This window comes from Tiliqua scincoides, chromosome 3, assembly GCF_035046505.1.
Source record: "Tiliqua scincoides isolate rTilSci1 chromosome 3, rTilSci1.hap2, whole genome shotgun sequence".
Classification (NCBI taxonomy): Eukaryota; Metazoa; Chordata; class Lepidosauria; order Squamata; family Scincidae; genus Tiliqua; species Tiliqua scincoides.
This window is the reverse complement of record NC_089823.1, coordinates 189,130,170-189,145,068: the sequence shown is the minus strand read 5'-3', so window position 1 is coordinate 189,145,068 and position 14,899 is coordinate 189,130,170. Positions and strand designations below refer to the sequence as shown.

The 14,899-nt window shown below is 47.8% G+C and overlaps 2 protein-coding genes across 6 annotated transcripts in view; one reads left to right on the top strand and one right to left on the bottom strand.

Moving 5' to 3' along the window:
- The window catches only part of PDZD7 (PDZ domain containing 7), a 35,315-nt gene extending 32,736 nt beyond the window's left edge, over positions 1 to 2,579 (top strand). Inside the window, exon 15 of the mRNA XM_066620329.1 lies at positions 2,433 to 2,579. Within this exon, the coding sequence (XP_066476426.1) occupies positions 2,433 to 2,579 (147 nt within the window). The remainder of the gene's footprint in view (positions 1 to 2,432) is intronic.
- A 1,503-nt stretch (positions 2,580 to 4,082) lies between these two features.
- The window catches only part of LZTS2 (leucine zipper tumor suppressor 2), a 65,250-nt gene continuing 54,433 nt past the window's right edge, over positions 4,083 to 14,899 (bottom strand). For all 5 annotated transcript variants that reach the window (XM_066620330.1, XM_066620332.1, XM_066620331.1 and 2 more), the window contains 4 exons: positions 12,128 to 12,538; positions 10,665 to 11,255; positions 9,062 to 9,331; positions 4,083 to 8,253 (listed from right to left, as the gene is read on the bottom strand). In XM_066620330.1, the coding sequence (XP_066476427.1) occupies positions 7,585 to 8,253; positions 9,062 to 9,331; positions 10,665 to 11,255; positions 12,128 to 12,508 (1,911 nt within the window). In that variant the 5' untranslated portion in view covers positions 12,509 to 12,538 and the 3' untranslated portion in view covers positions 4,083 to 7,584. The remainder of the gene's footprint in view (positions 8,254 to 9,061; positions 9,332 to 10,664; positions 11,256 to 12,127; positions 12,539 to 14,899) is intronic.

The following is a 14,899-nucleotide window of genomic DNA, read 5'->3' as shown; positions in this document are numbered from 1 at the left end:
ATACAAAGATCATAAGATACATTTTTTTTCTTTTTAAATTCTGGTCTTCACCACCTTTTTGGAAGCACTATCAGAGTATGTGCACTGTAAACAACATACCAGTAAAACAGTGGTTCCCAACCTGGAATTCATGTATCCCCAGGGGCACTCAACAGGACCTTTAGGGGTACTTGAAAAAGAATGGCATAATGCAGATCATGGCTTGCAGGGCCAGCAAGGCATAAAGGGAGGTAGCTAGATGGCTGTGAAAGCCCCACCAATAGCTAGTTTTTGGTCATCAATTCAAATATGAACCAGTGATTGAAAACCAGTACAGTAAAAAAGCTGAGACATAATATGGAAAGTGATCAATCACCCAGAATTTCTCAGCACACTTCTGGTGCAAGGACAGAGTCTTCTGTTCAAACAGATGAAAAGAGAAAGTATGTGATGAATACATGAAGTCTGAGAGATGAGGGCTTGTATTATTACAAACATCTAGCTAATATGAAGGGTACAATTTACGGAAATGGGCTGCCAAGGGATATGCAAGTGAAAAAAGGTTGGGAACCACTGCAGGAGAACCATGAATCAAATTCACCTTTAAGGTGCCTGGTGTGTCAAGCCAGGAGCTCTACATAACATACAACTTAGAACACATAACTGGGAGTGTGCAATTCAATTCACAGCAGAGAGATGAGCAAGTGCAGTTGCATATAGTTGCAACCCTTTTTACTCAGAAGTAGACCCACTGCTTTCCATGGGAGTTATTCTTAAATAATGGTGCACTGAACTGTAGCCTTGGACTTTATTTCAAATGGAAAGGAGGATCCCATCCTGGTGTTAAAAAAAACAGACCTCTGCCAAATGCCTGCATTTGCAAAAAGGAACCAGGTTGCAGCAGCAAAAGGGAAGGAAGGAGAATAAAAGGTTAACTTTGGCTGGAATTTCCCAGCAAAGTTTCTATAGAAACAAATGAGGTGCCTGCCTGAGCTAAGGAGAAATGAAACGGTTCAGAGTTGAAAGGCTCTGCCCTCTGATTGACCCGGAGATAAGGCAAAGTGATAATTGGAACTTGATAACTTGGCAAAAATTTCACATACTATACATGAGTATCTATGGTCTGACCCCTTTTTAATAATGTTCTCTTCTCCAAACTGCTTTCAAACTGTCTTCATAGGACATGGTCTAGAGCAGGGGTGTCCAAAGTTTTTGGCAGGAGGGCCACATCGTCTCTCTGACAGTGTCGGGGGCCGGGGGAAAAAAGAATTAATTTACATTTAAAATTTGAATAAATTTACATAAGTTTACATAAATGAATTTATTAAAGATGAACTTATATGAATGAATGAAGGTCTTGCAATAGCTCAAGGCCTATAAAAGGCCTTGCACAAAGCAAGGCTTGCCTTTCCTTTGCTGCCACTGCTGCATCACAGATGTGAAACAGCAAGCAATGGAGGGAGCCCTCATACCACAGCTCATGTGAAAGGTCGAACAGTTGGCCGTCATGCTGAGAGCTGTTGCATCGGGCCAGTGTGGGCTCCAACAAATCTCAGGAGGGCCAGAGGCTCATTGGAGACTGGGAGCTCCCTGATGGCCGCACTGAGAGGCCTCAAGGGCCGCATGTGGCCCCCGGGCCGGGGTTTGGGCACCCCTGGTCTAGAGCCCCCTCACCATCCTAACTGCCCACCTCTAGACCTGCTCCACGTCTATCCCAAAATGATACTCCTTTTCTTGATACTCCTTTGCCATCCTTCTGTACTGAGATGTTTGTTATCTAAGTGCTATAATTCAGGTTCAGAGAATGGGAACTAAAAAACTCCAGTTCACCCGACTGTCGCATGCAGGACTGTTCCCCATGCCTTACAACAGGGGTGCCCAAACCCCGGCCCGGGGGCCACTTGTGGCCCTCGAGGGCTCCCAATCCGGCCCGCGGGGAGCACCCAGTCTCCAATGAACCTCTGGCCCTCCACAGACTTGCTGGAGCCCTTGCTGGCCTGACGCAACTGCTCTCAATGTGAGGACGACTGTTCGACCTTTCACCTGAGCTATGGGATGAGGGCTCCCTCTACTACTTGCTGTTTCACGTCTGTGATGCAGCAGTGGCAGTGAAGGATTGAATCTCCAATTCATACTCAGTACCAAGACTAATGGCCCAACCCTATTCAAATTTCCCATGCCGATGCAGCCACAATGCATTGAGGTACGGGAGCAAATGTTCTCTTACCTTGAGGAGGCTTCCATGAGGCCACCCCCCACTGCAAGATTCTGCAGATACCCTGTCAGCACGGCTGCATCAGTGCTGGGAAGTTGGATGGATCCAAAAATTGTAGGGTTGCAAGCCCCCCGACTCTCTCCTGACCCATGATACATGTCTGTCGAATGGTTTGCTGCATCACACACATGGGATAGTTGGGCCTAGGTTCCTAACTCTTGTCCTTGTCCTTTGCTAGGCTGGCTATGAGCTAGTTGCCGTGGAAGGAGAAAGTCTGCAGAATGTCACGCACCAGCGAGCTGTGAACATCATCCGCCAGGCCTTTCGCAACAAAGCCAAGGAGCCCATGGAGATTGTGGTGAAGGTGCCGAAGAAAGTGAAGTAAAGGTGTGGAAAAGCCACTTGCCCTGAGGAACATGGCCAGCTCCAAAATTAGAAAGCACTCCAAGCCCCACTGTCAGCTGAGGATTTGTGTACGAAGCCTGCCTGTAACGCAGAAAGGTAGCTAAGGTACCTATGAAGCAAACCATCAGCTAGGTTTGCAGTTAACAGCCACTTAGCAACCTGGGGGCTTAATGGAGCAAGTTAGCTTTCCAGCTCCAGGGAAGCACGGTTGGAGCAGAACTAGGGAAATGCAGAGTAATAGAACCCGGCCCAGGATAAACCTTGACAGAGGATAAACTCTGACAAGAATCAGGGGGGTTTGTTTTCAGAATCTGCAAATAAATGCTAATGAACAGCTGTAAGTGAGACAGCTGCTACCAAGACAAATCTCTTTGCAACAAGTTTCCTGTATCACAGAGAGGTCGCAAAGAGAAGCCTCTGGTAAAAGAAAAAAAAATACATTGTTTTTGTCACATGAATACGTTGTGCATCTCTCTCTTATGAGTGGATGTTTTGGGGTGGCAAGCCCAGCTCCAGGAAACGGGAAACAGAAGGAAGGCTACAAGTAGAAATCAATACCCATGCAGGGTTGGCATTCAGTCAGTTTCAAACCAGCCTGAAAGCTTCTTTGACACCTGGCTAACTCAGGCCTCAGCATTATGCAAAAGCAGAGTTTTAAAACAAGCACGCATTGAATCATGTCTGCAAGTGAACAGGAACTTTTTCTTCTCTTCTAAGAGAGACACTAATCCAATCTCTAGGGAGATTAAAAAAGAAAAATGTAAGCTGGGTTTAATATTCTTCCTTCCATCAAAATGATAATAGAAAATCCAGAGTGAGTGAGGGTCAAACTAGCAACAACTGATCACTATGGTCACTATTTCCACCACAGCTCAGAATCACTTGGTAATGACCATGCTAGCCAACAGATAAAAATGGAGCATCATGCTCCTTGCAGCCTACCTGAACCACACATGGTAAGGAGCTACAAAAGTTCTCCAGCCTTTTCTAGCAAAGGCTGTCCAGTGTTCAAATGGCTATTTCCAAGCATACGTTTACTAATAATAGAGAGTCTGCTAAATGGAAAGAGACAATCCTGTGGTCATGTCTCCCATAAGGTAAAGCTGCTGCTTTGGGCCAGAAGATCATTGATTTCCTACGAGATAAGACAACATCTTCCCAATTGAGCCATTGCCAGGCATTTTACAAGATGCTGCCACATGCATTTTACAAGTCACTGGGTGAAGATGTCAGAAATGATGCAAGGAGCATCTGGACAGTTTATATACAGCAACAAGCACAGGAATGTGCGAGTACAAAGCACCTTCCATTTTGGAGTGGACACCTCCCACTCTGCCTCAGTCACCTGATCCCACCCCTTTTCCTCCTCTACTACCAGAACAATCCCAGCCCCTCACCACTCAGTCCTCACCCTGCCATGTTCCGCCACTGCCACCCACCCATCCATCCACCATGTGGCTTTTCTTAAAACACAGACATGTTGGTTGTTTTTTAATTCACACTTTTCTTTTGGTTTGTACAAGAAATTTACACAGCTTGGAAAATATACAATTTCAGAAATAAAATAAAAAAGAAAAGAACACAAAGTGGTGCCAAAGTGTGGGGAGGGGGCAGGTTATCAAGGGTCACAGAAATGACATGCACCAAGCTTTTCCTTTGGTCTAGTGATGTGTCTCCCCCCTCCCCCGCAGAAATGGGCAGTAGGGCAAGAAAGGCTAGGGGTGGCAGTAATTGCAGGGGTTGCGTCTTCTCCTGGAATGCATAAAATCCTCTAAGTTAGCATGGCAACTACAAACTGCAAGCAGTTCAGAGCTTCATATAGAACTGGAATACAGTTCTCCCCCTCCCTGCTACCAAAATCTCAAGTCCAACGTTTCTGCATGCAGAGGAACAGGAAGCGCTGAAGGTTAGGCCGGACTGGCAGATATCAGGGGTCACTTCCCCCAGAGTGGCACTCAACAGGGTGCCAAATTCTGCTGCACCCAGGTCCCAGTCACTCTAAGAGTGATCTCCCTATTCAGTGTATGTGTGCACAGCCACAGGGAATGGGCTAACAACAGCTTAGCATGGTGGGCACATCAAGCACTAGCTGTACATGGGGTAACTGGGAACAGGGGGAAGGCAAGGTGAGTCACTATGGATATCTATGCCACGTTTATTCAGCTTTCTCATGCTTCTTGTATTGGCTGGAATAAAAAACAATTTCTATGTGGAGGCCCCACTGGTTCAGCAGTACCTCTGTCAAGCTAGTCCCACCTACTGTTTGACCTCCTGATGACCACAGTGATATGCATTTTCCCTGCTTAGATGTTGTGGGCTTAAATGCATTGGACAGAGCAACTCTGGTGTTCAATGAGAAGTTCACTGACTCTCCAGCCAATTTCAAAAGAAGGTGGGTCACTAAGCACTTTGGGGGACAGAGTGTGGCCTATAGGGGACAGACTGCGTACAGGGACCTAGTACTCAAAAGAACTCTCAATCAATGTCTGCCAGAAATGATTTTTCCACATCTCAGAATACAGAAGATGCTTCAATGACAGTTCTCTTGAGCACACACTTATTCTTGAGAATAAAGAGGAATTTCAGCAAGAATGCTCCCATTTCAAACACCCTACTTCCAACAGCCATCAAAAAGCCAGTGAGCACCCACAGTCCTCTAGTTAATAGGAAAGGTTTCCAGAGCAGGAAGGAAGGGATCAGGCAGGATCCCAACTGGATTATTCCCCCATTCAAAAGAGCCAGTAAACAGCACAGATTAATAAGTATTTTTTTAAGAGGCAGAGCTGTGGACTTAAGTGCACTGGATAGAGCAACTCTGATGCTCAATGAGCTCAAATCAATCGCTAATAAAAATGGACTGCTCAGCACTGACTCTAGAGGGAAGTTGATTGAATACCAGATACTCAAAAGGATTCAAATTAAAACAGATTTGGCAGAGACCTACAGGACAGAAGAGAACAGGGGTACCTAGAGAATGTGGCTTCTAGGAACAGTAAAAAGGACTCTGCTCATTATCACCCAAGGGACAACCAGCACACCCAGTCAGCAGAGGACTCAGTCAGCCATGTCTCAGGGGAAAACAACCAGCATATCAAACTCAGCAGCACTGAACCTTCAAGCATTATAGTGCCACCAGAAGATGGATATGGCTAAGCAGAAGGACATATGCTAGAGGAGGGTGGATGGGTATAGGGAAAGGAAGACCCAGGCAACAAGGCCAAGGGAAGGCACTCTCAAATAGGTTCCTGACCAGGAGCAGCAAAGGCAAGTAAGGGGAAGGGAGGGTGCCTCATGTCTTTATAGAGAAAGGAGACAGTGAGATGGGGGGGGAGCAAGACTGGCAAGTGACTCAAGAGCCCTGGCAAGTGACTCAACCACCTCAGGAAAATGGGAAGACTCTGGCAATACCAGAAGGGCAAAGACACATTCACCCTCCCAAGAAAGACAATCTTGGAGAAGGCCCTACACACAGGTGGAACTCAAACATTTTGAGTTGATCCTATAAAAATAATTCTTTGGGTATCATAGAAATGAGAGGGAACAGGAAAACAGGTGTCCCAAGTGTGCAGAGAAGTTCTCAATGAGCTGCCACAGATGGAACCTCTTTAGCCAACCATGCAGGTTCCCTTGAGGTAAGAACAGAATGTACCATACAGCAGACCCAGGAATCTGCCTGTGTTGGCATTTGAGTCTTCTTGGGGAAAAGGGCACTGGGGTCTGTTTGAGCCCTGCTTCCACAACATAGGTGATAACAAGCTTCCCCTTAGCACAGGGTCTTCCTGTGATGCTTTGGGCAAGATTGGGCCAGGATTGCAGATATTCTGCAACTCCACATAAGCAAAGAATTTGGGACCAGAATTCAGCATCCTGAAAACCCATTTTGGTCATTTTCATTACATCTTGCCCTTTTGATGTAGGGCAAGACCTTTTAACTTGCAAGACAAGTTGCACAGTGTCCAAACGTCCAAAGCCAGAAAATGCCTAACTGATTTTCTGAGTCAGGTGCCCTGAAAGCTTCTTCCCCTTTCCGACTACTGGAAATAGTACAAATTATGCAAAGAAAGCAATTGTATATAAAGTTGCTTAATTTGCACAGCTGGTCTAGGTTACGGGATTCAGTTTCTTTTTAGTGCACAGTTTTGATGATGATGATTTCCTTTGCACAGGGCACACACCGCCCAGGGCTAGGCCAAAGATCAGAGATGAGCAGCCATTAAAACAGCTTCTCCAGCCAGCCTAAAAGCAGGTGATGCGAATTCCCTCCCCTCAACTAAGTAGATCAGCAGCTAATTGGCTGTTATCACACTCATAGCCAGCTCAACCTAATTTTCACTGGGTAATGCCTGACAGCCAATTGGTCAGTTCATGAAGGTAACGGAGGAAAGCCAAAGTCCCTCTTCATCACCCCACCATGTGGCCATCAATGCATCTCCAGCCATGTGTGGGAAGAAAACAGTGCTACCCATTTCCACAACAGCAGGGCATCCTAACAGGAGACTGTGTGGGGTTGGAAGCTGGAAGGCAACAGCACTCAAGAGCCACTTCTCAAAACAGCCAAAGCAAAGGGGGAATAGGCCAGTTGCTACTTCCCAAGGGGAGGAAGGGAGAATTTAGAGGTTGGACACCCCTACCTTTCAAGGCAGCTCTGGGAAGCATTGATGAAAAGCTTTTTTTAGCTCCCATACCCATAGAGAGCAAGCTAAACTGCCCAGCCTCAAGCCCTAGTCCAGTTTCAATGGCAGTGAAATCTTTTGAGCTATAGAGGGTTCCTCCTGTTGGGGGTCCTCAGCCACATCAAGGGATGAAACAAGTGCTACCCACTGAAATTCATGATTCAGCTCGACAGTAGTTGGTTTCCTCCACCACTGGTCTCAGGCACATTCCATTCTCATCTCCTCAAGGCAGGATGGAGTCCCTGGTGAACATGTTCCCATCTTAGTGGCCGGGATCTCTTTAGGGCAGTGTGGCCCCTTTACTGGGCATGCTCAGATCTCAGTGGCGGCAATCTCCTCAAAGCAGATTCCTTCACCAGCATGCATCTCATACTCATCCAGGTCCCGGGCCTCAAGTTCAAGGCTGAGATGGCGCAGTTGGCGCTCCAAGTCACGGTTGTGCCGGTACATCTGGATATAGTTGAGCTGCAGTTGCTTCTGATAGCGGATGACCCTGTCCTTCTCCCCCTGCCAAGTGAGGCGCTCAGCATGGAAAGCCTCCCGTTGGTCTTCCCCACGCCGCCGCTCACACAACAGCTCTGCGCGCACCCGTTCAGCCTGGGCCCTCAAGCCCTGCAGGGTATCCGCTGCTTGCCGCTGGGCTTTCGCCTCATCACACTCAGCCAGCAGGGGGCAGAGTTCCCCACTGGCACTACGCAGACCATCCAGTTCACGCTCCAACCGCCCCACTTTCTCCCGCAGCAGCTCCGCCTCACTCTTGCGCCTGGCTAACTCATTGGCACAGACCTCCAGCTCCAGTGCCTTGCTGCGAGCCATCTCCTGCAATCCCAGCACCTGTTCCTCACTAGCCTGCAGCTCAGCCCGTGCTTCCCTCACCTGGGCCCTCAGAAGTACTAGCTCATTGCCCCTCTGAACCACCTCTGCCTGGGACTCCTTCAGCTGCTGTTTTAGTAGCGAGATCTCGCCGGACTTCTGGCACACCTGGTGGACAAAAACACATACATCAGTGTACTGGCAAAGGAAGGAGACTTCAATTTGTAATTCATCAGAGCTATTGCTCAGATCCTACAAGTGGAGTAGTATGTTAGCTGCTCTCTATTACAAAAGGCAGGTAGCAGAACTGGAGCCAGAGTGATTCCAGTTCACAAGGATAAGGACTGAAATGGAAGAGGCCAGAAGGGGCATTCAAGAGTGACATAGCCTCTGTGGGGCAAGTCCTGATCCACAATACCTCTCTTCACCAAAAGAACAGTCTGATTTATGAGGCTCCTGTTGTGGGGAGATTTCCTACACATCACACATCCCAAAACCAGGACCTCCCCTACCTTGGTGTCCTCCATGGGACACCTGCTCAGGTGGTACCAGAACGAAGTCCAAAGCACATGTGCAAACGAAGCGACCTAAAAAGCCTAGCAGTGGCTATTTTCAAGAACCCTCCAAGCACTGCAGTTCAGCTCTCTAGAGTTTGACTATCACAAGTCAACCAACAGTGAGGAGAAGGCAGCCCCTTTGGACAGAGAGCAGGTATATGAAGGTTCTGCAAGCATGGAGGAAGAGAAAAGGCAAGAAGGACTCTCCAAAATCTCTGGAAGGAGAATTTAAAATACCAGGTAGTTGGCAGTATACTTAAGCTGCATCCAGGAGTAAATTCAACACAATGTGACTTACTCCTGAGTAGACATGCCTAGGACTCTGCTGAGAGTGTTACAACCTTATTTATGGCCTTGGGGCTTTTCAATCAAACTCTCAGCATGATCCCCTAAACAAGCCCCCCCCCAATTCAGCTCACCTCCCATTTGGTCTCTTCCAACCGTGGCCCTAGCTCTGTGTGTTCCCGCTCGAAGGAAGCACACCGCTTCTCCAGCAGTTCACGCTCCGCTAACAGCTGCGTAAAATCCTCCTGGAGTTTCTTCTTCTCCTGCTGCAGCTGGAAGATCTGGAGTTGCAGCACCTGCTGGTTCCGCTGGGCCTTCTGGGCCGCCTGCTGCAGCTTGGTGGTGTAGCCCTGCCGCAGCTCTTCCATCTCCTCTTCACAGCGCCTCTGCTTTTCCTCGTACACCTGGCAGGAGGAAGCAAAAAACCCAGGTGGCAACCAGAAGGGCTGTGCAGTTTCCCATTATGCAGCCAGCTGGCAGCCCAACACCCATCAGTGCTGCCTTTGGGAACATTTCCCCACAGGGGTTGCCACAGAACTGTCCCTTTTGCCTTTTGTTTTACCCATGTCCTCCCTCCTGGCTGCTTCATGTAAGAAAACAACTGAGGACAAAGAAAGCAGTCACAGCTAGGAAGGGAATCAATCTGTCCTGAAAACTCAGAACGCCAGACTAAAGTGTTTGTAGGAAGGCAAGGAGCTGCTAAAATCAGGAGGAGAGGCTGCCCAGCGAAGATACTCAAGCAGGAAGGGGAGGCTAAGAGGCCATTTCAGAAAAGGGCACAAAAGTTGTTGGGGATCAGGGAAGGGTCCACTGATGGGAAACATGGAGAAGGTAAGCAAAGCCAACTGAGCAGAAGACAGCAGCAAGACATGTATTAATCAATATGTCAGGGAAGAACCTGTTGTGCTGGGTGTCAACAGGAATATCCCAGTCAAAGTAGCTTGCCATACCCAAACTTATTAACCCATTTCTGCCCAGCCCACGGGTGTACACATTTGGTTCCTGTTGTGCAGAAATGGCTTACGTTCTCTAGCTCCTAATAGGCTGGGCTCCCAAATTATGGACACCTGAGTTACAGAAAGCACCTGTGTTAGTGCCTATGCACAGATGCGGTTCATTTACTGTGACGCTTTTGTGCAGGCACAATAGTGCTGGGTGGGCAAGAGATGTTTTGACATACATACATTCCAACGTCCAGACAAACCCTCAAGCCAGAACTAGTGCTTACATTGGGGGCTGTAATGTGTATGTTCAGTTCCAAGAATGGAAGCTGCAAGGAACTGAATGGCCACCCCTGAGAAATAAGCTATTACAAGGACTACAGCTCCCAGCATGCAGTGTTGCCAGCCTGCTCAGCACTGATCACACTGTACTGTGAGATAGACAATCCACTGGGGCATTTGGTGGGCCACTGTGAGATACAGGAAGCTGGACTAGATGGGCCTATGGCCTGATCCAGTGGGGCTGTTCTTACGTTCTTATGCACTCCCTCTCTGCACTGAAGAGGCAGTTGCAGAAATAAGAAACTGCATTTAGCCCAACTGGGACCAAAGGAAGCTCATATCTGTTGCACATTATTGGACAAAAACCTTTCAGTTTCTAGCATATACTACCAGCACCAATGACAAAGCTATCTAGTGAAACTAGAAACCACTCCCCTGCAAATGCACATGATCTTCCCTTGCTGCACCAGACCTTCCTACATTAGGAGGAGCAAGTGAGCAACCTGTTGATTACCTGGCATATGGCCACCTCATTCTCATCCAAGCTATCCCTCAGATGCTGCAGCTCAGCTTCACGCTCCCGTAGCTTCTCCTCAAGTTCATGAACAAGGAGTGCTTCATCAGCACCACTGTGCACAGGTGAGCGCCCGCCACACGAGCCACTGTCAGAGGAAGGATGCCCACGGCCACTCAGAGAGCCTGTACTCTTGCTCGACGATGACCTCCCACTGTCCGAGTTGGAAGGACCTGTAAGGCCCCGTGAACCACTGCCACCATGACTGTCAAGGTTTATGTGGCCCATGGAAATGCTGACTGGCTCCATCTGCTGGCTGCAACCGGTACTGTACGTGGGCAGGCTTGAGAGGGAGTTGCGTCCCGAGTCAGACATCGTTCCAGAATGGGAGCTGGTGCGACAGCTCAGTGAGTTGTGCTTCTCAGTACCGCCTGCAGAAGGGCCACCAAAGAGCTGGGCGAGGCTAGCTTGACTCTCAGAGAGCACCGAGGTACCAGGACGCAGAGCCAAGTGCCCCTGAAGTGGGGGGTTGCGGTTCTTGGGCACAACCGGCTTGAAGGCCGTTGGGCGGATTAGCGTCTTCTCTATGTTCTAAAAAACAGCACAAAGGCACAAGATTGTGAGACAAGGGCAAGCGACAGTTGCCCACTCCCATTATTGCACCTTCAGGTGAGGAAATTGGACTGCTTTATCCTCAGTCAAATGAAAGGGTCACATAAGTTGTGCTTGAATTCATCTTACATCCAGTCAGACATTGGCTCATGCAGCTCAATACTGTCTACCCTGACTGGCAGGGCAGCAACCCTGCAGGGCTTTATTGAGGGGTCTTTCCCAGTTCTATGTTGTAATGCCAGGAATTGAACCTAGGACCTTCTGAATGCAAAGCAGGAGCTTGATCACTGAGCTTCAGCCCCTCTCAAAGTTCTTTAGAGACTGTACTGCCTCCCACCATCTAGGCTTTTGAAGCACTTCCTTAGGCTAACCTGAGCAATGTATTGCTGTTACAGCTTCCTCAACTTGCCTTTTAAAGCCAAATAGCACACATGTAACTTGAAGTACCATTCAGTGAGGGCAGATGGATAGGAGGTCCTCCCCCTCCCTACTGCCTTAGCATACATCCTTTTGGTGGAGAAGAAGAATAGGTACTTGTTTAGTTGCTTTCATTATGGGTGATCTGAGCAGGAGAACTGCATGATATCAAAAGGGAGCTACATCTCTAAGGGCACAATCCTAACCAGGTCTACTCAGAAGTCCTATTTTGTTCAATGGGGCTTACTCTCAAGAAAGTGTGGTTAGGATTGCAGCCTAAATGTAGGATGTAGAAGTACAGCACCTAAGCAATGGGGGTTACTGAACAATTGAGGGAGGGAGGCCACCATGCTTTTGCCAGCACTATGTGAATATTCACTGACCAGAAAGATGGATAGCCTGGCTCATTCTACTCAAGTACCACTCCTCCTTACCTTCTCAAGTTTCCCTGAGACAGGCACCAACTTCGGGGGTGGTCCCCGGATGGTGCCTATCCGGGGCTTGTCATCTTGCAGGTCCTCTGTGTCACTACAGGGGCTGATGGGAGACACAGCTTCAGCCCAATCCTCTTCACTGGCATAACTGTAGCCACTTTTCTTGGCAGGAAGCCCATGGCACAAGGGTTCTTGAGAGCCAGCAGCACCAGGTAGGCGGAAAGGGCCAAACTCAGTTGTGGCCTTGTGGCAAGGTCGGCCTGAGATGAGGCTACTGACACTGCCCATGGCTGCGGGGGACGAGCAGGCACCGGTCTGGAGCTGGGCAGCCCCTTCAGAGGCAGACTCAATGGAGACAGGAAGCATCTGCACTATGGCCATGACGTTCACAGTAGGGGCTTTGCAACTTGCCTAAAAGAAACAAAAGAAAGAGACTAGAGAACAGAAGCAAGAGAACTAAAGGAAATTAGTAGGCTTTGTGATACTTCTAGGAATTTGCATCCAAGTTTGCATTCCTGAAAATCTGTAAAAGGTAAAGGTTCCCCCCAGCCTTAAGCCTAGTTGTGTCTGACTCTAGGGACGGTGCTCATCTCTGCTTCTAAGCCAAAGAGCCAGTGTTTGTCTGCAGATAGTTTCCATGGTCATGTGGCCAGCAAGACTAGACCCCAAAGCGCACAGAACACCGTTACCTTTCCACTGTGGTGGTACCTATTTCTCTACTCACATTTTTACATGCTTTTTAACTGCTAGGTTGGCAGGAGCTGGGACATGCAACTGGAGCTCACCCTGTTATGCGGATTCGAACTGCCAACCTTGTGGTTAACAGGCTCGTCAGCTCAGCGGTTTAACCCAGGATATTAAGTTTCATCACACTGCATTGGGGAAAGGGGTAGTTTAATTTTTTGTTTTTACTAGAGCCTTTCACTACATGGAATGGTAAAAAAAACAGTTTGGTTGTATGCCCTGAAAGAATGATCAGACCAATCAAGAAAAGCCATTTCAATCACTACATTCCCACAGCTTAGCCTTATGTTTACTATTATTTTTATTTATAGCAGCCACCTTGAGTACTCTTTGGGGTGAAAGGCGGGGTAAAAATCAAATCAATTGATATGCGGATTTTCAACAAGAGTTGTTCACAAAATGGTTTACACAGTAAAAAAAAAATCAAGAAATGGTTCTCCATCCCCAATGGGCTCACAATAAAAAAAAAAACACAGAAGAGATGCAAGCAACAGCCACTGCAAAAGATAACATGCTCAGGCGAAGAGGGACAGTTGCTCTCCCCTAGCTAAGAGGACACCACTAGGATAGCAACAATGTACTTCTGTCCCTTTATTACAGTTATCTATTCCTTGCCCCACTCCACCCCCCACACACAGCACACAGGATTCTATTTGGGGGTTTTATTTTCAAAACAAGAGTTTGTTTAAGGCTGCTCCCTTTGCTGGGAGGCCTTTTTTGGCAAGAACAATAGTTTTTGGCAGATCCAAACAACAGCTTTTTCATGTTTTCTGCTCCTCTCCTGAAAATGTTTGGGTAGATCATGTTCATTCTATGAAGTTTCAAAATGACTGCTACCATTATTAAGAATATTTTATATATCACCTTTCAACAACCACACCTTATGTGGGGGGGGGGGGATGAGAATGGTTACCCATCCCAAAGGGGCTCACCAGGACTAGCCCATTCATCCAGTTTGTCTTAGGCAGCAGGTTGGTGACGGGGCACCCATCTCAGTCTGCCTACTTGCCTCCACTGCTCCTCCTTGGATTGGAAAAGAAAGATGGAGTGCTGAGCTAGGAGAAGTGGAAGAAGCAGAGGCTGGCACATCATCAAGTGGGTGGGGGGCAGTACCTTGCATGTCGCCTCGGGCATCAGGTGGTCTTGGGCCAGCTCTGAGGCTGACAATCTAAAAAGAAACACAAGGGGGGCACCAGCAATGGCCTTTGAGAAGGATACTGAGCTGGGATATAAAGTGGTTCATCTCCTCTACTAAATTAAAGTGAATTGTTGCTTTAAAATGTGCCTCTTTGTCCAGTTAGAGGGAGGTACAGGTTCCAGATTGGCATACCAAATTTTACTACTCTACCTTAATGTTCAAAGAAAATATGGAATTTCAAATAATACTCCACACTTGCCAAATTCCCTTCAAAAGCTGATGAATAGGTCAGGCCAATTTTCACCCCTGAAATGCAGAATTATATCCTGAATGTGTATACCAGAACTTCACATATTCCACCTATTCTGCAAAAACTGCACTTGCTGCCAATTCACTTCTGGGCTCAATTCAAGGTCCTGAATCTTTAAAGCCCTTCTCCTATTGTGGCCAACAAGCCTCTATGCCTACATCCACCCATATGTAACCAGTCATCATTCACATTATGCAGAGTGGACAGTGTGCCATGAACCCACGTGAGGCAAGAAGGCCTTGCCACAACTGCCCTGAGGCCTCCATGATGTGACCTTGAAATGGCTTTTCAGAGAGAATGCAAAGCCTCCCTTTTTGACATTTCAGCAGCCTCTCTCAAAAGTCATTTCCTGCCATCTGCATCTGTGCTGAAGCAGCCATGCAACTTCACACCCCCCCTCCCCTTAATAGAGAGTAGCTTGTCCAATGTACACTGGAAGATTAATTCAATCTCATGGCCATTAGACCGCACATGTGCATGCATGCACACACAGAGGTTTTTTTCAGAGCAGTAAGGAAGAAAGACTAAGGAGGAAAGACTGCATATGCAGAGATCCATGCTGGGGTCCCAGTTTTGCCAC